Raw genomic sequence first — 24,744 nt, 5'->3', positions numbered from 1 at the left:
AATATGTTCTCATTTCTTCCAGGGCTTCACTAGAGAGCCCTGCACCAGACAGTCTCCTCCCACATTCCAACAGGCTACACATAAGTACCTCCTCCTGACCTCAAAGGCTCAGCCAATCAGATAGCAGGAAGCAAGGTCCTAAACACCTTAGTAGTGGGCCCTGAGACATGCACTGATGAATGCTCCTACCCCTTGGCCCTCAGTCTAGCAGATTCCCAGCAGTTCAGATGAATTTAAAAAAAAAAAACTGAAGCTAGCAGGAAGCAGGCTGAAGGCAGCCAGGAAGTGGAACTTAAGGTCATAAGACTTTGAAGCCCTGCACGTCCCTTTGTCTGTGTAACTTTCATCAGTGCTGCATATCCGTCTCTACCCTCCAGATTAGGAGTGAGAGGTACTTACCTTGCTTGTCCTGGTTACCAAGTGGCCCAGGGAAGAAGACTCCTGCTTTATGAACTATCATACCTTTCTGCTTTATTTCCTCACAACTTGCCACTATATGGAAGTACAACGTCTATTCATTTGTTTATTTTATCATCTTCCCGGCCCCACAAGAATGGGGACTTCAGGGATCAAAGACGGAACCATTTTGAACACTGCTTCACCAGTACCTAGCACATACCTAGGCACAACCCACATGCAAACATTTGTCAGACACAAGACAAGCAGGAAGATATAGGTGGGAGGGAAAGAGAGTGGACTAACCAATGTTTGCCAGGGGATGAATCCAGTCTGCGTGGTATGAGGGAAGGGCTACACTGTTTACTCATGGAACTATTATTCTTATTTGTTCGAGGGCTGACTGTCTTCCAAAAGCCAGAGAGGGGAGAAATGCCACCAAAGAAAAAGCCAAGTGTGACAATCAATTTTAAAAAAAAAAATGCAAATAACTGTTTAATCAAGAAATTCTACTTCCAGGAAGTTGTTCTATAGACGTAATCACATGTGTACCAGGCTATCAGTGCTAACATGATGTGCTGTGGCCAAAGCTTACAAGTGATCTGAACAGACAGCTAATGGAGATGTTGAATGAAACTGTGTATACAATGGATTACTACACAGACGTAAGGAAAAATGGGGACATTCCCTAGTTAAAAGAAAAAAAAAATGCTAAGGTCCATATTGTTAGTTGAAAAATGCAGTGTGTGAAACAATGTGCCTATATGTGGCTCTCTGTGCAAAAATGGGAGGGGAGGATGGGGCGGCCTCCAGCGAGTGTGTACAAAGGATGCTGGAAGCGCACAGAGAAATAAGAACAATGCCAGTGAAGTGGGAGGCCAGGGCAGTGAGACACAGGGCGGGGACATGTTACCCACAGTCAAAGTTGGAATGATAAATGGCCCCATCCGAGGGTGGGCTCACCTGAATGCCAGGGGGGATACTGTAGATAATCCGGATGGTCTTGCAGTCCGGATGGCCAGGCAAGGAGTGGGGGATGAGGTGGTACTCCATCTTCCCCGGAGGCTGGGTGCCTGTCTTGACCCCATAAATGGTCTTACATGTTGGACACTGCAAACTCCCATCCTGAGGAGACAAGCCCAGTACAGCCAGATTAGGAAAAGTGCTTTGGTCATAACCTTCCCCTCAATCCCCTAAAGTACCAGAGACAAAGGTCTCAAGGGACAAAGCTCACCCACCCAATGGACAACAGACCCCCAAACCCTCTCCAGCTAGCTAAGCATTTCGGCTTTCTCTAAAACAATAGGAAGAAAATGACGTGAGCGCCCATGTTCCACGCTGAGGTACATAGACGGGATACCTCTGTCCTTGAGGGGAAGAACTAGGGGAGGAAGCCTGCAGGGGGAGTTGAGATTTGCCCAGGACCCACACGGAGGGAAGGCACAGTAACTGCTCACAAGCAACAACTTACCAATTGCTAAGACCCAGACTCACCCAGGGCGTTTTCTAAAATTAAAGACATCTGGACCCCACATCAGGCTGAGTCTGAACTGGGAACCCAAGAGCGAGAGGCTCAGAGTGTGAACTCTAAAGTATAGCTGTCTAGATTTGAGTCTCACCTTTGCCTTGTAGCCTTGGACAAATTAATGTGTCTTAGTGTCCTTGTAAAACAAGAAATATAATCCTCCTCTCTCACTGGGCTAATGAAACTTAAGTGAGACATACAGAGGATGTGTTTAGTAGCATGTGTCTTACCTAACTGATGTGAGTGTGCTTATGACCATCTGTGGAGGGATGAATGGTTGGTTCCCGTGTTGGAGAAGAACAAAAGTGGCTTTAAGAAAATGGTTCATAAAATGTTATGGCCTGAGCTGGGAAGGAACTGAGAGGCCCTTTTCAGGAAAAGGGCGCGGAGGGACATAAGGACTGAAGAACTTGCCACCAGCGAGGGCTGGAAATCCAGGGAAGTCCCAAATATCCCCAGTCTGCTCTGCTCCACATTAGCAGGTCATTACAGGTTTGAATCGGAATTGTCCCCCAAGGCTCATGAGTTAAAGGCTTGGCTGTGCTTTTGTCGAGTGTCTGGATAATGAGGACTCGAACCTCATTGGTAGATCAAGGTACTGGCATAGTGACCTGAAGGCAGCCAGGAGGTGTGAAGGGCAGACGAAAAGGAGGAGACAGAGGAGGGAGGGGGAAAGGAGGCCACTGGACAGGGGCTGTGTGACACACCCACGCAGGGCTTGCCCTCAGCACTTCCTCCTTTTACTTCATGTGCTTGTTGCCATGGTCTGCCTCATCATAAGCCCACAGCACAGAAGTCTGTCAACCACAGACTAAACCCCTGAAATGATGTGCCCAATCCAAAAACAACAACAACAACAACAAAATCAGTCCTTCCTTTTCCTTTTCCCATGTGCTCTGTCATAGCTACAAACACTGGTGTGGGTGTGGGTTGCGGAGACAATAATGTTAAAGCTTGTAGTTTTACAGCAGGATCTGGTACAGTGTCACCTGGTAGGGCAGACAAGCACCTGCAAAGGGTCCCAGACAGCAAAGGTAAATCTTAAGTTCACAGAAAAGAGAAGGGCAGAGTAGGGCGGGAAGCAGGCCCCGGCAGCAGGCCTGTGTGTAGGACGGGACACTGCTCAGCTAGGACCAAGGTCCTGGCAGACCCTGGGAGTCTCTGGGAAGGAGCTGCGATGCTCCCAGGGCTCTTCCAGGCCTGATCCCACCCCACGCTCTGTTCATTTTCAATAACAGCTTGTATTCACAGTCACTGCTTTCTGAAACCACGGTCCTGCTTTCGGCTCCGGCCTTCATTTGCTTCAAGACCTGGAGTAAGCGAGTCCATCCTCCCCCATGCTTTCCTTCACCGTGCTCAGGAGGATAGACACGCTTCCGAGCACTGCTGGAAGGGAGGACAAAGGAGAGCACCCGAGAAGCATGTCTGGAGCCCTGCAGACACAAACCCGGAGCTTCTGGGCAGTCTCGAAGAGAGGCATCCAAAGGGGAGTAAATTTGGTAAGACATCTGAAAAATGCCCCAAGTAACCTCTGAGAAGGTGAGGTTCTAATGAAGTATCCCAGTCCTGGGATGTGAACGAACATGGTATCTTTCACCAATGATGAAGGGCATCTCCACAGATTCTGGGACACCAAGGAAGATGGCAGGGTTAGCATTCAAGCCTACTGGCTATGTCAGGATGAGAGAGGGAAGTGAGAGCCATAGTTAGAAGGATTCTGGATAACAACAGTCGTAACAGTGTGTGAAGTAGCCATCGGTATGGAAGGGTGAGGCAGACACGAAGCAGCTGGCTTACAAACATGAAGACGAGTCTGATCCCTAGAATGACAGAAGTGGTGTCACCGCTTGCAGCCCCAGCGCTGAGGGGGATGGAGCAGGATGAACCCTGGCGCTTGGCAGCCACCCTGGTCTAATGGGTGTGCAATGAGTCACCCTCATCTCAAAAGAGGTAGGTAGTGTTCTAGAGATGACACCAGGGGTTGTCCTTCAGACCCCTCATGCACTTGCACACACAGACACACACACACAGACACACACAGACACACCACACACATACACACACATAGACACACACATATACACACACAGACACACAGATACAGACATACAGACACACACACAGACACACACAGACACACCACACACACACACACACACACACACACACACACACACACACACACACAGATGGCAACAGGGCAGCAGCTACCATTTCATCCGTACATTTGACATGGAAAGTAAAATCTTGAAGAGGTTGAAGGCAATTCAGCTCATGAGCCTAGATTTCCTTTCAGGCGCACTTCCTGTCCTTCCTCCTCCACTCTTCCCCTCTACACAAGACATAAGGAGCAACCCTATAATCCAGGCATGTTCTTGGGTGAGTAAGAAGTTGAGAGACATGGACACCTCAGACTTGGAGGCAAAGTGAGCCGGGTCCAGAAAAGGAGGGTACAGGTGGCTTCAGCCACAGGCAACAATGCAAGTCAACGATTTTGAAATGCTCAGACACTCAAGAGGGAAAACTGTCACTTAGGGAGACACTCAGATTCCTGAAACCAACTGCAGTAGGGGGAGGGGATCACCCTATGTCAGGTAATAGAGAGAAGCCTAGTCTCACCCTCCAACAGTGGATGCTAGGGCAGGGATCATCGGGTATTTTAACAATCGAAGGTGTTTTGACATTATCCAGAGCAGATGGATTTCAACTTAAGCCACAGGCATGAAGAATAAAAGCTCCTGGGAACCCATTTAGTGTGTCATGAACAAACACATTCTCATCACTATGAGGGAGGCCTTCTTCACTGGTGGGAAGGAACTCATTTCACTCTGGAGTGGTGGGTGGGCCGCTTCTTTCGGAACCTTCATGGGCAAAGCTCAGCTCTGGTAGACCACCATACATACCCAAACTAGAGATCAGGGGAAGCTTGGCCCAAAGGGAAAATGAAGACAGTGGACGCTAGTAAATCCTAAAACCAGCAAAGAGGCCCATTCCTGCTGCCTCAGTGCAAGGGTCAATCCTGATTGTCAAACTGATAGGATTTAGATTTACAAACACACCTCTGAGCATGCCTGTAAGGGGCTTACTAGACTGGGCTGTAGCAGCCAAAATGTGAGCAACTCCATTCTATGGGCTGACGTCCTAGACTAAAGGAAGGGCAGAGTGTGATCTGAGCACCAGTGTTTATCACTCAATGCCTCCTAACCATGCATAAATATGGCCAGCTACTTTAAGCTCCCGCCTAGACCACCATGCCTTCCTCACCACGACAAGCTGTCTTAAACTGTGACCCAAAATCAACCGTGCCTTTTTCAAGTTCCTTTCGACAGTATTTTGCCACAGCAATAAGTAAAGTATCAAGGATACCTGGAGTGTCTGTCACATGTTCCAACCCACTTGTGGGAGAGCAAGGACACCCAGGAAACAGGTCGTGACTGAACCCCTCCTCACCCCCATGGCTGACACTAACCTTGTTTCCGTTGTTGTACATGGCCACCAGGCAGTAGATGTGGTAGATGTGGCCACACCTAGACAGCTTCCCCACCAGGTCGGGCTTGACTGTAGGCTGTGGGCCCTTGTAGCCAGAGGGGGCTGTGAGGCGCTCCATACAGATGGTGCAATCCTGGCGGATGAAGAAGAATAGAGAGGTGTCAACTCTCACTCGGCCCAGGCAGGTATCAGATAAGTGGTTCACCCCTCTTATTAGGGCTGCCATGTTTTGAGGGGAGTCTAAATATAGTGTTGTGTTGCTTTACAGGGCAGAGAAGTTCCTCAAATAATCCCCATACAGGTCAATTTAGACTCCTTGACCACATTAAAATCTTAAAATCCCTTCCTTGGTGTCTTCCAGTGGCTTGTCAACAGATACCATGACAAGCTTTACTTATGCTGCACTTCTGTAGAGGTATTGTATTTGAAATGTATTAGGGAGGGGCTTATAATCTAAATAAATGTATGGCCTGTTCCCAACATAGACACTGTTAGCATGTGGCAGGGCAATTCTCTGCTGGGGAGGGGGGTACTGTTCCGGGCTTCATAGTATCCTCTGGTGTTTTTCTGGGTCCTACCCACTAGACGTTAGTAGCACACTCCCTCGTCAGTCACCACAACCCAGAGAGTCTCCACACAAGGCCACATGCTCCCTCAGGGGCAAATCATTTCAGTTGAGAATCACTGGTCCATATCAAATCCATTCTAAAGGGAGTTCGCATGGCTGCGCACACTGTTCTGCTTAAGTCCAGACAGGCACAGAAGGTAGCTTAGAATCATTTAGAATTCTGCTAAATGAAGCAAGTTAAGCCATGACCGCAGCTCAAAACCTTAAACCTTGAAGCAAACATCAGCTAAATCTGCTCTGTGCCAGCCGGGACTTAGAAAGCATCCTGCAGAACATGGGGACAGAGGACATGCACTCAAGGATGAAAGTGAACCCAGCCCACACCTCCCGAACTCTCACCTCTTCTGGGGGGTGCCGGACCTTTTGCAGATACTTCTTGAGCACCTCCTCTGGGGTTTTACCTATGGGGACAGGAAGGTCACTAGGTCACCAATGCAGAGGAGATAGGTCAAGTAACCTTGCCATTCTAAGTGCTTCGCAAAAGAGAGTGAGAATCAAGTTCAAAGAGAAAAGGGGCCGGGAGATCTCTGAGTCGGGAAAGCGCTTGCCTTGCAAGAATAAAGACCTAAATTTGATCCCCAGAAACCAGTGTAGCGGAGTAACTCCAGAGACATGGAGTTGAAGACAGGCAGATTTCTGGGGTTTGCTGACAGACAGTCTAGCCTAATTGGTAAGCCCCAAGCAAATAAGAGGCCCTATCTCAAAACCACAAAGTAGTTGACACCTAAGAAATGATACTTAAGGGTCTTCATATGCACGCAAACACACACACACACACACACACACACACACACACACACACACGAGAGAAAAAGAGGCATGACTGAGAATAGAGGTTGTCCCAGATCACAGTCAAAGAGGCTTGAGGAAGGATGAGCTGTTCCTGTCTGCCTTGACCTCTTCCTGCCCACTCTCTGACATACCTGACTATTTCAGCAAAATCCGCATTTTTAGCTGAGTTTCTCTTCCTGATAATCAAAGAGCCTAGACTTGCCCATATGATCCCTTGAGAAAATAGAAATGAAAAACACTTTGCAGGGCTCCACAACCACCAGTCAGTGGGGCTGCATTCCATTTACAACCCAGAAAGCCCTATCTTGGTTTTGTAACATGGTGTCCTGGTCAAATTATTTCTATGGGAAAGCAGGAAGTTGTGACCCCCAGTTTCAGGACAATCCTCTCTGGCTTCAGACAGTACTGTTGCTGCCAGCAGACGCAGCCCAGCAGTGGGGAAAGGGAAAGGCCCTGGGAAGCATACGAAGCGCCACAGCGATGAAGTATCTTCAGGAGCTGAATTTTTGTGGAAATAAGCTAAGCTGAAGGCAGAGGACAGGATCACACAGGTTTACATGAAAGCCACAGAGCAGAGACCTGTGGAACCTTGGGCCACACCCCTAATTTCTCCAACCTGTTTTCTCACCCCTAAAATAGGGAAGATTGGTAGTAACTACACAGCGAGTGCTTTGACCATTAGTGAGCTGGTGGATGCACAGCCCGATATAGCACTTTGCCAGGTAAGAAGACAGTATGTGCTATTAATAGTACCAGAAAGAGGGCAGAAATGTGAACCCCTGTCCTGACCTATTGGACTAAGAACAAGGCATGTGAGTTCGCTGAAGCAGAGAAATTTAAACAGACTGGAAAAGGAGGACAGGGGTTTGAGGAAGTTTAGCAGACAACAGCCAAAAGCTGAGATGCAGGCCCTTCCCTCCCACTGCCCTGCTTCTAGTTAAAGAATTGGGCTTCTATTAATGGAGAGCCTATCACCTATTGCCAGGTCTTGGGCCAAGTGCCACACACAGACCTTCTGACTCAAATTTCACAAGAAGCTTGTAAGATGAAGGCTTAGGACGAGAAACAGATCATTCCATAACCAATAGCAGCAAGCAGGATGACCAGCCACAGAGCCAAGCCAGAGTCTCCGGGGTCAAGGAAGATGCTCTTGACTTTAATGGCTGGATTACGGATAGGTACACCATGATTTGTGAAGGAGGGTTCTTGGCGCCATAGGTCAGAGGCTCCAGAGGGACATGATAAGACAGTGGCTACTTCCTAATTGTCATGGGGTACACTTCAGGATACACCTGCTGGTTGTGGGCATTACAGAAAGAGGAAGGCAGATGTTCCACCCAACCAGCTGGTGACAAAGGTAGCTGGTTGACTGAATCAATCAAAAAACACTTGATTCAGTGTTTCTGTCCTGACTCCAAGTTATGTTTCTTTTGTAACATACTATCTTTGTATGGCACTTAGTATTTTTATGCTTGTGCTATTGTTTCTTTGCATGTTTATGTTTCTTCAGGGAGTTCTTTCTGACCTATACCCAACTCACTTTGGGAGACTCATCAAAATCAGATGGGGAACTGACAGCACAGGGGGCTAAGCCGTGGCAGTGACCTTGGTGCAGGAAGAGCCAGAGCTGAAAGGCCAGTTTTTCACTCCAGGTATCTGTACCTTTCTTGGCCTGCTTTTTGGTGGTCTTGCGGCTTGTGTTAGAGACCCCTGGGATGGACTTTATCTCGCTCTTGCTGACAGGAGGCGGGTGGAGGACCAACTTTGGTGGCCGAGTGAGGCACACAGGCAATCCGGCTGCACTCATGAGGATCCCCGTGATTCCTGGAAGGGGCAGGGCACGGGTGAGGAAGGGCTGAAGAATGTGCTCCCAAGATGCCCCACACCCTTCCTCCCATTCACCCACTCTGCTCCTCTCTGGTGGACAGTTCTCGTAGCTCGTACATTCTCAGTGCGCACATATGCAGCTGCGCGCTTGGGCATGTGGGTGGGTGAAGGGCCAGAAGAAGACAACTTCGACAGCTGTTCCTCAGAGGCCAACCACCTCACTTAAAAATAAATGCACTAAATGTGCTTTTGTTCTAACCCCTGCTCTCTTATCTCCCTCTCTCCTTTTAGGAACAAGTCTTTGTCCCACAGTCTGATTTTTAGCCTAGGCCAGTCCGGCCCAGGTTAGTTAGCTCTTACCTGCCAAGGCAGGATTGACAGGGCTGGACCCATTCAAGTTTTTCACAGGCACAGTGGGGACCCTGCGGAAGGAAAGGGCAGATAGATGTATTATGGCTTTGACGAACAGAACCAAATGAACCACTGTTTAAACCTAGCAAAGGCTCACACTGAACTCAGATCCTGAGAATGCGGAGTGGGTGCAGAATACCCAGGGTCAAAGCAAGGTGCTCCCAGCTCTGCATTATCTGCCAATACCTGCCCCTCAATATCCTTAGTCTCCTACCAGCCTCTTCCCATCACTTTTTAACTCTCTGCAATTGCTGGTCCTCCCTCCTGTCGGTCATGCGCCTGCCTAAGCACCTTCATGTTGTTTTCTCTACCTAAGATCTTCTTCCAAGTTGCCACCCATTTCCACCACCTACATTAACTTACTGTTGGCTAAAACACAGATCTTCAGCTAAGACCAGAGTCTCACCCTTCCCCACAAATCTATGCACCACAGGAATCTGCGTTTCCCCCTTCAACCCCACCCCCACCCCCCAAAGCTCCCCAGAGAGTAGATATGTTGCAATCTTTGGTCCAGCATTTAGAAACCACTGCCTGAACAGCTGTCACTTCTCCTTGTCCCAGAAACTTATAAACACAAGCCCCATCTCCTCCCCTCCCTGTCCTCCTAAGCTCTGGAGAGGAGCCCACACAGCTGCCTGGGAAAGGCCAGGCCGCCCACGGCGAAAGCATCGACAGAGCAAATATAGGACATGTAGAGATGGAGTTTGTGCCATTCCCCTCTGCCACCCAGGCTTCCACAGCTGGCTTGGAGAAGCCAGTGGACCTGGTGATAGATGCCTCTGGGAGCCGGGAAGCCTGAGAATCCAGATGGGGAAAGGGCTGTGCTGGGAAGTCAGAAGGAAGAAAGCAATATTTACTTATTTGTCTACTTGGAAAAGAACTCAGTTGAACCGTACTTTGGGACAATTATGCTTAATGCTGGGGGCGCAGCTGTGGGCATGAGACCCCCATGGCTCTTCCTCTATGGTCTGTGACTCACAGAGCTCCTATCTGCCCAGGGGCAATCCGAATGGCTCACAACAGACAAAACCCACTCAGTCTTGCCAACAACCTGTGTAAGAGGTGTTCCTGCCCATCTCACTGCATAAACAACAAAGCTGGGGCGCACAGAGGTTAGGCCAACTAGACCAGGATTGCAACTGAGAGTCCAACACACAATAACCAGCTCCAGAGTCCTTTCGCTGGGCTTCCCATGATGCCAAGCTGTGCGTTGCCCAATGCTGTAATGAACACAGCCATCGTTAGGACAGGAGAGAGGCCTAATGGCCAGCTCTCTCTATCCCACATGGGTCCAGCATGATGAGGTTCTTCTGTTGCCTTTCCATGAAGACAGAAACAGTGAAAACACACTCATAAAAGGATATGATGTTTATGTATGTGGCCAAACGCAAAACTAAGTTTCTTTCAGAACTGGCCCATGAATAAAGCAAGACCGGACGTGGGGAGGGAAGAACTGTTTTTAAAACAAAAGTCACTAGACCAAGGAAAGAGGAACAGACTTGATTCTGGGTTCTGGAAGCGGCCAAACACTGCAAATAACATGAAGTCAGCCAGCTGCTTGAGTCTCAGTGGTCTGGGGTTAGAATATGCTCCCTTGGCAACTTCCCAATACACTATTTGAGAGGTAGGTGACTCAGAAGTCCTGGACCCCTTCCTGGGCAGATTCACCTCCCCACTGGACCTGAAGAGTCTAGAAGAGCCTGCCTCTGGTGGTATGTCCCCTGGCTGCCCACCAGGGGACAGCATGTGCAGCAAAGCCCTGCACCTGCCCCCTTTCACCACCTCCATGGCCCCCACCTCAACTAATTAAAAAAAAAAAAAACTGTGATCTGAGTGACAAAGGCTACCTTTGTTTCCACAAACTGGACTGGCAGGTTTCCACATGCTATCTAGTCAACCAGGAAGTACTCCAATCTTCAGAGCAGCCCAAGAATTGTGGAGGAGTGTGTGTGTGTGTGTGTGTGTGTGTGTGTGTGTGTGTGTATAAAAGATAAAGGGGAAGCCTGTTTGTGGGACCCCTGAACACTCAGGTAGACTTTGTGATCAACTTATGGGGCCCACCTGCCTCTGTGTGCCAGGAAGGGGGCAATCCGGTCCCTAGTCTGTAGGCAGTGGTAGGGCTCAGTGGAGTACAAGGCTGTGTGCTTTACCAAACACCTACACCAAACAAACATGGAGGGAGAAGTGGAAAGTGACTGCCCCACGCCACCCCAGCCTGCTTTGCCTTTAGCAGCGCTGGCCAGCTCCTCTGTATTCTGTAATGGCATCTGCCTGCCTTTACCCAGCTGTAAACAGGACCCAACAAATGTCTGCTCCCTTGGGGTCCCTGTGAAACGGTAGGATCCCAGTCAAGTAACTGGTAAAGAGCTGAACCTTGTGCAAATTTGGGCAACTGTTTTACACTTCTATTTTCCAATCGTCGATGGGCTTAATTTCTGCCACTTCCTGCTTTAAGGATCCAGTTTTCTCACATTCTTTAGCACAGGGTATCAGGTGTAAGGGGCAGAGTTGAAAGCACAGCCATCCTGGGGACTGACTGCAAGCAGGCAACACCTGCATACCTTCCCCCATGGCTTCTGGTTAAAACGAAAACCCCAGAAAAACCTGTCCTCTGCCCTAGGGGCCTCAGATATCTGAGCCCAAGCCCCTCCTTCTAGAAAGCAGCAGGCCAACAACAACCTTGCTGCTTCTCACATTCCCCCAGGGCAACTCAGCCAAAGCCCTAGGACCTAGCCACATATTGGCCAATCAGAAGACAGCCCTTCCCCCATCCTCTATGGCAGTTACCAGTTATGGAGGGTCCAATTTTTTTTCCCCATTGATAAAATAAAACTGAGGAGAGAGAAGAGCTGACACAGTGAAGGGAAGGGGGCTTGAATGAGGCGAATATATCCCTGCAGACCCCAGGGCAAAAAGGCTAATGTTTTCTGAGTTATTCACCAGCCCAGGAAGTTTCTTGAAGGACAATGGCCTTGTCTCTAAGGCAACCAGCAACCATGCCTAGCAGGAGGTACAGAAGCCTGGAATCTGGGGGGGAGAGGGGTGACTGCTGCCCTGCCTAGACCTCCCCCACCCCTTTTAAGAACCTCCTGCTTGTGTCTCTGAATAATTCCCTGCCTCTTTTGTTCCCTGCCAAGACTTTTCTCTTCATCCCACATTGATCCCTCCCTGATCTTCCTCTTCTTTTTTGTCTTTCCTGTGGGAAAGTTGCTTAAAGAGGTCATGGGCAGAGAGGGTGGGGACGGGGCTGTGTGATGACAGAAGGCTGATGGCAGTGCCAGACAAAGAGGGTAACACACGCTCATTAGTGGCCAAGAAAAGCTAGAAGAGAAGATGGCAGTGGGGTGTGGGTGGTGGAAAAAGGTGAGAAGAAAGGGCGGGAAGACAGAGAGAGGTAGGAGGGGGCTCCCTTTTGGAAAAACAGAGCAAGAGCAGTTCCTTTCTACAGCCCTTTTGAAACTGCACTGGCCTGGACTACACTCCTTCTTCCAACTTGGTGCTTGGTGAACAAAGAAAAGAAATGAAGCCTGTTGAATTCCTTAGACTCATTGTAGTTCAAGGTGATCTTGGGATATCTGTCTCCATGATGGCATGGGGGTCACTGGGGCATTTGTCAAAGGGGATAGAAATGAGTTGTAAGTTGGATCGGCTCAGCTTTGACTTCAGTTCAGGAACACAAGTGGATAGCAGCTGCATCATCATCATCATCATCACCACCACCACCATTATCATCACCACCACCATCACCATCACTATCATCATCACCACCACCATCACCATCATCATCATCATCACCACCACCATCATCACCATCACCAGCAGCAGCAGCAACAGCTAACAGCCCCTGGACTCTGTGCAGTCTCTAAACTGGAGGCCTCCTTTAACCCATGTGACAACCCTAGAACTTAAGTAATATTATAATGTCACTCAGCAGCTAAGAGCCCCTAAGATGGAGGATTCAAAACTTACCCCAAGGGCACAGGAAGGAAGTTGGGTTCAAAGCCTTCACTCAAGGCTCCCATATGCACACAGAGCCTCCTCCGTGTGCCCGCAGTTACCCTGGAGCTCTACTAGAGTAGCCAGGAATCTGCTGCAGTCCTCTCTAGAGAAGCAGAGCAGCATCGGGATCCAGGGGCCTCCTGCTCTCAGTCCCACACTTCACCATGGAGGAAGCCATGAGCGTCCCAGGCTCCGACTAGCACTGTCAGCCACCTCCACTTTCACTGAGTCCTTAGCCAAAACAATGATAGAACAGGGTACCAAATCTTGTGTCCCAACTTCTCTGCACCATATCAATTTGGTGAGCCTCTAAGGAAAGATAAATCTGAGCCAAGTGCCCGTGCCTAAAAGTACATCAGTGAAAGTAATGGGATAATATGAGGAAGCACATCTGGGACTGGTCAAGGAGTCAGGCCCATCCATGGAGGGCTTCATAATGATTCCATGAGGTTACAAAAACTTGGACTTATCACTTGACACCAAGGATGCTGACCCTAGGGTTTACACAAGTGAGAGGCAGAAACAGAGGCTGTCCCAGCCCAGTGCTCCTCCACTCAGCTGCGCATCTTTCACTTCCCTTCCCTAGGCAAAGGCTCTGTGGTTCGGAGACCCAGCTGCACCGCTATGCCACTGCCTCAGGGCAGCCTGGATTTTCAGTGTAGGGTCTCGTTCCAGCTCTAAAGCCATCTCAACCATCGGGGCCACATGAGCATCAGCAGGGCCAGGCCTCTGGAGAGAAAGGGGAGGCATCTGGCTGTGATGAGATGACAAGAAGCCGGCATGTCAGGCAAAGGCCGCTGTGGGCACTGCAGGGGTCTGGGCATTGGCATTTGGTGGATGAGGGAGATGAAGACATTAGAAACACTACCAGCACCAGCACATCATGAGAATGCAAAGATGGGGCACGGAAGAAGCAGCGGTCCTGGCTTGATACCTACTGTATGCCTGTACTGAGGTAAAGGCCTGGAATGGAAGGGGAAGGGGCTTACAAGGCCAGACTCCTACAGCATACCCGATTTTCTTCATCTGAGAAATGGGATAATGTCTCCGGACTCATATAAAGATCACAAGTGAGATGATAAAACCGTCAAGCCAGAACACAGTGAGCTGAACTAACCGCTCCCTAAGACTTTCTGCCATAATCAACTATGCACCTCCCCCTCACTGAGACTGTAACAGAGTTTGCCTGCACTGTTCACTAATGATGATATTACAGTTCCACGTGTGGATCTTGCTTCAGACCTCAAGGCAAATAAGAGGCAAAAACATCAGTCAGACCCAGACCTCTTGGTGCCCTAATGTGAAAGCCCTCCCTTTCCACCCCATGCTGGCTTCCACCTGTCAGGGGCACCTCTGCCTGAAAAGAGCAGGTGTGCCTGTCTTGGCCAGTCCCTCTCACTGTCTGACCTGAGAGGTGAGTCATGTGCTCTATCTCTGTGTAAGTGGGTAAGTGCTCTGTGGCAGCCATAGAAACACCTACCCCGAGGCGATCAGTACCCGGGACTGGGCGATGGCCAGTCGCTGTAGGCTGGACCGATTCAAAGTGGCCTGTGCCACCCTTCCAGTCTTCCTGTTGCTTCCTTGTGGGCTGGTGGGGGAGGCTACAGTCGCCCCAGCTGGTGTATTAGACACTTGTCTCCGGATCACCTGCGATGGGGTGGTCTTCCCTGGGCCCCGGATGGTGCCTGCAGTGTCTACTGGCTTTGTCCCAGGACCGGGTGGTGGGGGCAGCTTGCCCGCTCCAGGGGGAGCCATGTTCTTGCGTGCTGCAGGAGGCTGAAGGGGCCCAGTGCTCCCATGGGCCACAGCAGCCTTGACACTCATCACCAAAACACACTGTGGACAGGAGCAAGGTGGTGCAGGCGGGGAGGCGGCTGTTCCAGGACTGGCTGGCCATGACTGAGCCTTTGGCATGGTGCCGGTGACCATGGGGTAGATGAGGTCTAGTCGGCGGCGGACACGGCGCTGGCGCTGGGTCTGCCTGTTGATCTGGCCCATGGTGCTGAAGTCTATGATGTAGCTGAAGCCGATGGAAGTGAGATCGATCCACGGGTGCTGCTTCTCATAGGCATGCTGAATGGTGATGCCGACTTCCATGTCGTAGGGCGTCCAGGAACCATTGTCGTTCTCCCACTCCCATACCACGCCCTTCCCGGGGGCTGAGGATGGGTCGTAGTAGTTGCGGCGAACTGGACGGAGGGTCCCTGTCAAAGCAGGAGACAGGAAGGGTCAGAGTTGGCATAGAATCCCACCGATTTGTGTTAGATTCACCAGTAAACAGAACAGGAGTCCTACTGTGTGGCAGGCCCTGTGCTGCCTAGTAGGGTGTCAGTTTTGAATAAGACTCATTCAGAGCAGAAGTAGAAGGGACCACATGGAAGGCAGCGGCAGCTCTGCCAAGCAACAGAATGCACCTCCCAGCTTGGGGTTCAGGTAGATTGGTTTTCAGACAAATCAGTTCAGTTTCCAGCTATTACCCAATACCTCAGACAACTCCTGTTAAGAGAAAACATGTAAACTCCTCCCTGGAAGTTTTTGTAAAACAAACAAACAAACAAACAAACAAACACTAAAGGTGATTCACTGACACAGTCAATGAATATAAATTCACACATGCCAGGATTTCTTGTGAATGTCTGATAACGCTCACTTAGGAGGGAAATGTCCTCGCTCATAGAAACGCTCACGGGGGTCATCTCTGACCCTCAGAATATCCCAGCACCCAGGGCTATGGAGGAAAAGAACACAAAGCCATGGGAGTGCAGAGAAAGGGGGACAACATGGCTTCCATCTAGAAGGCCAGCAGCTGCTGCCAGTGAAGCTGACCATGGCTCGCTGAAAGCACATTAATAAAAAGGAAGAGAAATAAAATAAAATAAAATAAAATAATAAGGAAGCACTGAATCGGATGACCTGAATTTGGTCCCTGAGACCCACATGGTGGAAGGAGAAAACCGACTCCCACAAATTGTCCTCAGATCTCCATACACATGTTATGGCTCAACACTACCCTGCCCCGCATCCTACCAAAACAAATAAATGTTAAGAAAAAAAAAATTGAGACCAAAATGTGTTATTGAGAGAAGGAAGGGGCATCATCTGGAGAGAACTTTCACCCGTTTCCCAGAATTAAGTCTTTTGTCAGCAACAATAACATTCTCAATGGTCACAAGGGTTATTTAATAATTAAGATTTTTCATCCAAGAAACTCAAACCTTCTAAATATAGCATCCTCTTCATTTGATGGTCCTCCCTGTGGGTTTGGAGAGGCCAGGGTGATTACAAGATAATGTGAGAGCACAGATGATCCAGCAGGACCTCAAGAGGACTGGCCTACAGAGGCGCTGCCTCTTTTCCCTCTCTCTACACTAATCCTGGATCCTGTCTCCAACCAAGACTCATTTCATGGCATCAACATCAAGTCTCAGGCTGAAAAGGCCTCTGAGATGCTGAGGGTCCCTGCATTAAGCTCTATCAGAGGAAGTGGTGGGAAAAGGCTCCCCTTCCCTGGCCCCTGACCCACCTCCTCCTCTTTCAACCCAGAGGGAGACACCATGACTGGGACAGAATGCCATTCAAGGGGGAAAGAAAGGAACAATGGTTATTCAGGCCTTTGCCAGGGTCATAACCCACTCCCCACCCCATCTCCAAGCCCCTTAATGACCCAAAACATCAACATCCAGAGAAACAGAACAATCCTCTATTCAGTGCCCAGAGACCTCTGCTGGGGGCCCTGGGGTATCAGGATGGGGGGCTGGTTCCTGGGTTAGCCTTCATTTCCTTCCTCAGCAGCAGGTCAGCTTTCTGGGGAACAAAGCAGAGGGTCCACAGAGGAGGTTCCATCGCTTCCTGCTGTGGGTGGGAAGTCTTTCCTCATTTCTTAGGTTTCGCCGTAGCTACCTCAACAGGTGGATTTGAAGAGTAAATGAAGACCCTAGTATAAAACTATAAATAGGGACCTGTCACCCAAGTGCTTGTTCAAGGGGATGGTGATTATTATCGTTCATCCTTGAGATGTTACAGGGAAAGGGCCATTTAGAGGGTGTGTGTGTGTGTGTGTGTGTGTGTGTGTGTGTGTGTGTGTGTGTGTGTGTAAGATGGGGGCAGAGAATACAAAATCACCCTGCCCTTATTTGCACAATCTTTACACTTAGACAATCCCTCACAGGTACCCACTCTGAACAAATTCCATGGCAACCCTATAAAAACATCCCTTTTTTTTTGTTTTTTTTAAATTAATTTATTCAGATTACAACTCAATTGTTATCCTATCACTTGTATCCTCCTGTTCCTCCCTCCCTCCCGCTTTCACCCTATTCCCCTCCCCTAGGTCTAAGACCGAGGGAAAAACATCTTTTACAGATAGAAAATTTAGTTCTGAGAGTTTAACGACACTTTGTAAAACTTCCTCTAGAGAACAGGAGGGGCAACGCACCTGACTAGTTATCACAAATGCACTTCAAAGGCGTTCTTTTGTTTGTTTGTTTTTGTTTTTCATCGTTTGATTGGCTTGAAGGCATAAAGCTATCAGTCCTGAAAAAGTCTGAACATTGAACTATCTAGACCATGTCCTGGCTCCATGCCCAGCTTCCTAGTTCATCTCCTTCTATGCTCCGAATTTTCTACTACTTCCGTCCAACGGAGACCCCCTTAATTCTCCTGCATCCCACGGCAGCTCCCCAACTATTCACAGCCTCCCCACCCACTTGCCATTTTCAGCTCCTGAGATTCTCCTCTCTTTCCATTCTTAGCTGGTATGCTCACTCAGTCTAGCAATCCCCCTAGTCTAGGCCCCACCCTTCGGGAAGTTTCAGGTGCAGGACTTGGCTACTTGTTTTCAGATGGCAAAGTTTACTCTTCTTGTAGGTGCTGCGTGGGGGCAGGGACACAGGGCCCTGCAGTCCTTTGTATTCCACTCCCTAGCACAATGTCTGGCAGTTATAAAAAGCACCATAAACCGTGGCGATTGATTGAACACTCTGGCTACTATCATATTTACTCATTGATCGCATATTGCTCGGCATCCCATTAGTTGCTATGGAGAGTGCAAAGCCCAAGCATTCCTCAAGTAGAATGCAGTCTCAAAAGGCGTTAGGAGACAAATGTGTGAGTGGATGTTTATGATACAGAATGAGCCAAAGGACATCAAGGAAATGCAAGTTGGGGGAAAAAAAAAAAAAAGACTAGAGCCACTACTTGGCTTAAATCATCCCATAATATTTTCTTAGGCCAGGACCAAAGTCCCCTTCCTCACAGACCTCTACAGCTCCTTCTCCCCACGTACTCTGTGCACATTTCTTTACACTCGCCTCCAGGCTCTCCCGTGGCTATTCTTTTCCGACTCTGGGACTCTTCATGATGCTAGGTCCTCCCTCTGAATCACTCAGCAAGTTCTTTGTTTGCTCTTTCAGGTTAAATAAAGCTCATTTCACCATGAGGAAATTTCTATGACCAAGTCAAAAACCCTGTTCCTACTTTTTAACAGCACTGACCTCAACTGAAGTTTACACATTTATCTGTGTGGCTAACTAGAGGGGGACCTGCCTCCCTCCCTAGATCCTCAATCTGAAGACAGCAGGCATAAAACTGCTTTACCTATCTCTGTCACAACGGCTTGACATGACCGCCCCCCCAGGGGGGACTCAATAAATAGTGATTGATAGATGAAGTAATAATGGTTTGCAGAACTTTTGAAGACTTGAAAGGTAAAGAGAATTTCAATAATCAAAAGGCATTTCTTCATGGAGGAACCATGTGACTAGGTGGAGAAGGGAACATCTCAGTGCTACTGGGAAAACCCAAGACCCAGAGGACCGAGCTAGAGTCAGGACATGGAAGGTCTAGAGCATCAAGCTGTGACAGACTTTGTTTTCAGGTTCTGAAGAGCTACTGAGGTGGTTTAAGAGTATGTGACAAGACCAGAGCTGCTTTCCTAGTCAGTTCAGAGTGAGTGACAGGTGCTGGAGAAAGCAAAAAAAAAAAAAAAAAAAAAAAAAAAAAAAAAAAAAAATGGAGGTAGGAGACCCCACAGAGAGGACTGGGAAGGACCTGAGGACAGTCCAGGCAGCTGGATGCTCTGTAAATGAGGTTTTAAGGCCACTTGTTCATAATCTACAGGGGTCCAGCAATGACCTCAAGACCCAAGAGCTTTGGTCTGGGAATCCAGTTCTGTTCTCGCACATTAAAATTCCAGCCGACAACTACACATTTTGCATTCCAGGATGTATGAGCCACTTGGACTCTGGATAAGAGAATGAGTCAAAGAATCCTGAGGCTGCGAAATGGTAGCAAACAGAGGAATGCGAAGACGAGCTAATTTCTGGAGAGGAAGTCACGAATTCAGTTCAGCCCTACAGGGTAGTCATCGAAAATGCACAACCTCAAAACCAAAAACTTTGGGAGATGAGAGAAGGTGAGATCTCATCTTCTGGAGCAGCGGTTCTCAACCGTCCTGATGCTGCGACCCTTTAATACAGTTCTTCATGCTGTGGTGACACCCAACCATAAAATTATTTTCATTGCTACTTCATAACTGTAACTTTGCTACATTATCAATCATAATGTAAATATCTACTACGCAGGATGTCTGATATGTGACCCCTGTGGGGATCATGACCCACAGGTTGAGAACCACTGCTCTAGACTGCTCTATTTGGAATGTCCCAGCCCTGAGCTGTTCTAAATCAGGACCACGGATCAGGTAGTCTGAAGAAGTCCCATCCTGTCCTATGGTGTGATGATCCAGGCAGAAGGTCTCCAGGGTGGTAGGAACACAGGATGCTCACAAGCTAGAGAGGAAGGAAGTGAAGGAAAAGTTTCTTTCTCCCAGGCACCCAGACACAAGCATCCAAGAGTTTTTTTTTTTTTTTTTTTTTTTTTTTTTTTTTTTTTTTTGTCTCGTGGGAAACAGAAAACAGTGCTCCAGGCACAGGCTGGGGTCTCTAAGATATGCAAACCACACCTGTGTTTTTACAGGATGCACTGTCCAAGCCCTAAGCTTCTTTTACTAGCACTAGTACCTCACCTCCTCCTCAGTGGAGAACGCTCCCTAAGGGCAAAGCCTTGGATCTTCTGTTACTGCTGTTACATTCCACACGTCTACAACTGCACATGCAGCAAGTCCACAATGTTCCCAAACCCAGGAAAGGGACATGGGGACATGACATTACACTCTTAGCTCTGTCACTGACAAAGGAACTTGAACTCCTGAGCAATTTAAGCCCTTTCAACTTGTTCCTTTTTCTATATAACGGGAGTGAAGGTCTTCATTCAGTCCTTGAAAAGATTAGACAAGACACGCATGCGACTTGCTTGGCACATCACAGTCACATCTCCCTTTACACTGCAGCATCCCCGTGACTCCATTCCTGTACCCACATTAGGTAGGAAGCAATAGGAGAGGTTCTGTCGAATCTTGTTACCCCACTCACTCCACTGAACCCTTCTCATTGCGTTAATGACAACAAGGAGATAGGCTAGTACTAAAAACTTTGAGCTGGGAAGAATTTAGTCTTCCATCAACTGACTTTCATTAGCATCATCGGTTGGTGCAGGGGGTCTGGGCCACGCACCCGCAGCTGTCTATACTAGCAGGGTCTCAGAAGGCTTCTCTCCAATCAACAAAGGAAAAGAGCTGAGCAGTTAGGGAAAGGCCTCACCACAAAAGAAAGGGGAAAAGGAGGACTCTGGATGGAGAGGACCCATCCCACCCACCCTTACAGAAATAGCCAAGGCTAGTCCCTGCCCACTTCTCTCCTTTCCTTCTTCAGTATTCTCCAGCCCAAAAGCCTAGAGAAAACTAGGCTAGAATGTAAATCAGCCCCCATCTGCAGGAGTCCGGGGAAGGAGAACCCAGGGCAAACAGAAGCAGCCACATGGGTGTCTGCAACCTCCCAGCAATCTCCCTGGAGACAGTCTGGATGCAGTCAAGAGCTCCGAGGAATGGAGAGACCCAAGGCTCACGAGGTATCCAAGCACACAAGTTCTGAAAAGAGAAAGCTCTCATGTCAAACGCCTATCAAGCAAGACAACCAAAGAGAGGAATTGCCGCTGGGCAGGGAACTCCAAGCTTGTCTGTCTTTGCAGGGGTTTTTCTGGTTCCCAGTTTTCAAGTGTGGCTTGGGGACAGTGGGTAATTTAATTAAACATTGCCAGGGCTTGCCTGAGGTTGCCAGGGAGCTAGTGGCTTACAGTTCCTACCATGTCACAGTCCCGTCAATGGTCTATACCGAGATGAACTGAGTTCTTGTGTTGACGAAGAAGGGAGCAGAAGCGGGTTAGAGCTGACATGAAGGAATTCCGATGTGCACTGACAAGCTCGCTTGGCAGGCCCAGCTTTCTAGGAAGTCACCCTATGCCTTCAGCACCCCAGCCTAGGACTTGGCATGGAGGAGAGGGGTGCGTAGGAAAGTGATCTTGATGCATGGAAAGAGAAGATGAAACCAAAGCAGTGTGGATGTGAAAGACACACGCGCGCGCGCGCGCGCGCGCGCGCGCGCGCGCACGCATCTTTAAAAGGACTCAGGCTGGAGCAGATGGTGCACACCTGGAATCCAGCACCTGGGAGGCTGAGACAGGCAGCTGGCTGGTTTGAGGCCAGGCTGGATAAATACCTAGACCATGTTTTTTAAATGAGAGTGCAGAGGCAGAAGAAACAGCTCAGTGGTGGGGTACCTGCCTAGGGTCATGGCTACTTCTCAGCCTCAGACATAAAACAGAAGCAGCACTAGCGCTTGAGCAACCTGCTGTAAGAGCCGGCAGCAGCCAGAGCCCGGGCGGGGGCTTCTGTCCCTCATGCCAGGTTCTCCAGAAGTTAGTTCACTTCTGTCTAGAGCAACTTCTACACCATGAACGCTCCTAGCTCTAAGTCCATCTTAGAGAGAGCCCCAGTAAATCGAAGATTAACCTCCCCTCCCCCGCCGCCCAATTCCAACAGGCATGGGTGGCGTGGGGTGGGGGCCTGCCCATCACTAGTGTGGCTGTCCATATGTTGCGCAGATTTTGTCTGAAATAGAAAAGCTAAACTTGCTCTTTTATTTTGAGCAGGCCCGGAACTCCCTGTCAGGTGGCTTGCTGATCCCACCTCTGGGGCTCAGCTGCTCCCTACACACACACACACACACACACACACACACACACACACACACACACACACGTGCCCTCCAACTGAGGCCTCCCTCCTTACTTCCACACCCTCCACCTGAAAGCAAATGACATCTTCTTCCTATTCTCAGGCCACACTTAAAATCCTCTCTCCCCATGTCCCAACATTCCTCTTTATTTTCTCTTCCTCTCCCAGTTCTTCTTGCCCGCTTTCTTCATCAAGGTGCAAGCCAGCCAGATGCTAAAACTTCTGGAATTCTCTCCCCCAGAAAGTTTTCCTCCACCGGCCAGGGTCACACAGCTCTTGGCAAAGAGGCTGTTTGGAGTTATGATTGTGGATTACAAGAGGGAGGAACTACACCTCTTTCCCATGACATCGCCATTAGCACAGGATGTGAGGGCTTTCCTAGGAAGCTTGGCCGACCCATCCAACAGCTGTTCCCTGAGCCACAGGGCCCTCCTCCTCCTCCTCCTCCTCCTCCTCCTCGCCTCTTCTCCCTCCACATCACACCTGCTTCTCCACGCTCTGCAGTTACACCCTTGGGAAAGACCAGCCAGAGTTCCAGAAACGACCGCCAGTTGAAGAGATGACTCTCTGGAGTCCGAAACTTGTTCCAAGTCATCAGTTAAGCCTGGACACCCCTAGACCCAAAGAAGAGAGCTTTTCTTCTCCCGGTACTGACGCCCAACCGGTACTCGAACCTCGGCAGCTCCCTTCCTGGCTAGGCACTAGATTTGTGGCAGTCTTGGTGGCAACTTGGCTTTACGGAAAGACTAGAGTTTGAAGCTTGGGGAGGCCAGAGTGGTGGCTCTTGTGCACTACTTTAGGAAAAAACCTGGGGACAGTTCCTTCTTAACCTTCCATCCCCCTCCCTCCTTCTCTTTCTCTGTGGACAAAGAGAGCAGCTTCCCTGCCAGGCATTCCACAGCCCAGTTCTTGCCCCTCCTCTCTCCATCCACTCTGGCCTGTTGCTTCAGAGCTTGGAGTGTACAGGCAGAGGCACTGTGGAGGCCACCACATCCAGGATGCTCCAGGCCCGGAACCTCTGGTCCACTCTCTCGGGCCAGCACTTTCACACACTAGACTGCAATCAGAGAGGTGGGGGTGTGGGGGGTGTGGGGGGTCCCTATGCCTCCGCAAGTCTCATACCCACGAGCTGGCAGGGAAAAGGCTGTGTCCAGGCCCATAGAACAGGGCCAGAGGTTGAAGGGTGGTGGTGGGGTATGGTAGGCCCCAAAGTGCTTGAGGCAAAGTAGGGTCAGCTGGGGCGCGAGCAGCCAAGGTGCTCAAGTAGTGTCTTGCTGACAGTCAGCATTGATTAGGGGATGCAAAGTCTCAGAGTTTCCGCACAAAGGGCCCACCAGGGCTTAAGGGGCAAGAGGTATCCTGCAGCTAGGCTGAAGCTGGGTTTGCATAATCAAGACACTTGAAACTACTTGCAAGGACGTTTACTTGTATGTGGTCTTGGGATCCTGAGAGGATCTAAGGAAGGGAAGCACCTGCCCTCAACCCCTACCGCTGATATCAGTAAGCAAAGCTGCCCGCTGGGTGGGTCACAGCAGACCCACGAGGCAGGAGCTCTGGGGACAGAAAAGGGATGTAGGCGGCTCACCCGTGTCTTGGCGGAACTGGTTCATGGACTGCAGGTCGATGATGTAGGGCGCGAGCCGGCTGTCCACCTGGCCCAGCACCACGCTGCCCCCGGCGCGGGGACCCGCGCGCACCACCGCCTCGATGTGGTGGCTTACGGCCGGGCTGTAGGGACGCCAGCGGCCGTGCTCGTTCAGCCATTCCCACACCACCACTGCCGAGGCCAGGAGCATGGCGAGCCCGAGGTTGCGGCGCGGGGCTGCCCGCTTCCCGGGCCCAGCCTCCTGCGCTTCCTCCGGCGCCGCCGCCTCCGGGTCTCAACCGCGCCCCTCGCCCAGCGCCCCACCGCTGCGGGAAGCCTCAGCTGCGGCCCATGGGGGAGCCCGCAGCCGCGTAGGCAGCAGGACGCGGACTCCGGGGCCGCCCGCCTCCGACTGCGCGCCGCTGGGCTCCGCCGCTGCTGCCGCTGCTCCGAGGGGTCCAGCGGCTTCATGCAAAGGCCCGGCCCCGCGCACTCGCCGCCCCGCCTTGCAAAGCCACCGGGGGGCGCGCGGCCGAAGCGCGACGCCGCACCCTCCTCGCACCAGTTGCGCCTCGGGCTCCGCGGGCGCTGGCGTGGATCGCGCCGCTCGGTCACGCCCTCCGCCCTCACTCCGCACCGAGCGCGGCGACCGCGGCAGCACAGCGGCCCCTCCCTGCGGCTCTGCTCAGTGGTTTGCAGAAGGAGTCGCCCCTCCCCGGCAGCGCGCCAGGGCGAGCTCGCGCCCGCGGACGCTTCTCTAGTCCCCGGGTGTCGAGAGCACGCGCGCCATCCCGGTCCCAGCGGCCACGGCCGGGCCCCAACTTTGCCGTCTCTTAAAAAAAAAATATATGGAACTTTCTGTCTGTCTGTTTTCAGCGCAGCACGGGCCGTGTCCGCGGCGTGAACTCGAAGGTTCGCATCTCCCTCTGGCTCGTGCACGCACGGGCACACTCACACTCTCT

General features: G+C 50.3%; 1 protein-coding gene across 1 annotated transcript in view; it reads right to left on the bottom strand.

The window, feature by feature from the left end:
* The window catches only part of DTX4 (deltex E3 ubiquitin ligase 4), a 32,273-nt gene extending 8,128 nt beyond the window's left edge, over positions 1-24,145 (bottom strand). Inside the window, exons 1-7 of the mRNA XM_084771758.1 lie at positions 23,783-24,145; positions 14,548-15,271; positions 9,018-9,079; positions 8,493-8,654; positions 6,378-6,439; positions 5,391-5,543; positions 1,360-1,521 (exon numbers count right to left, since the gene is read on the bottom strand). Of these exons, the coding sequence (XP_084627884.1) occupies positions 1,360-1,521; positions 5,391-5,543; positions 6,378-6,439; positions 8,493-8,654; positions 9,018-9,079; positions 14,548-15,271; positions 23,783-23,993 (1,536 nt within the window). The 5' untranslated portion in view covers positions 23,994-24,145. The remainder of the gene's footprint in view (positions 1-1,359; positions 1,522-5,390; positions 5,544-6,377; positions 6,440-8,492; positions 8,655-9,017; positions 9,080-14,547; positions 15,272-23,782) is intronic.
* Between the last annotated feature and the right edge of the window lie 599 nt (positions 24,146-24,744).

Source organism: Acomys minous (assembly GCF_964271855.1).
Source record: "Acomys minous genome assembly, chromosome: 2".
Taxonomy (NCBI): domain Eukaryota; kingdom Metazoa; phylum Chordata; class Mammalia; order Rodentia; family Muridae; genus Acomys; species Acomys minous.
The sequence above is the reverse complement of the archived record's forward strand: the minus strand, read 5'-3'. Positions and strand labels throughout refer to the sequence as shown.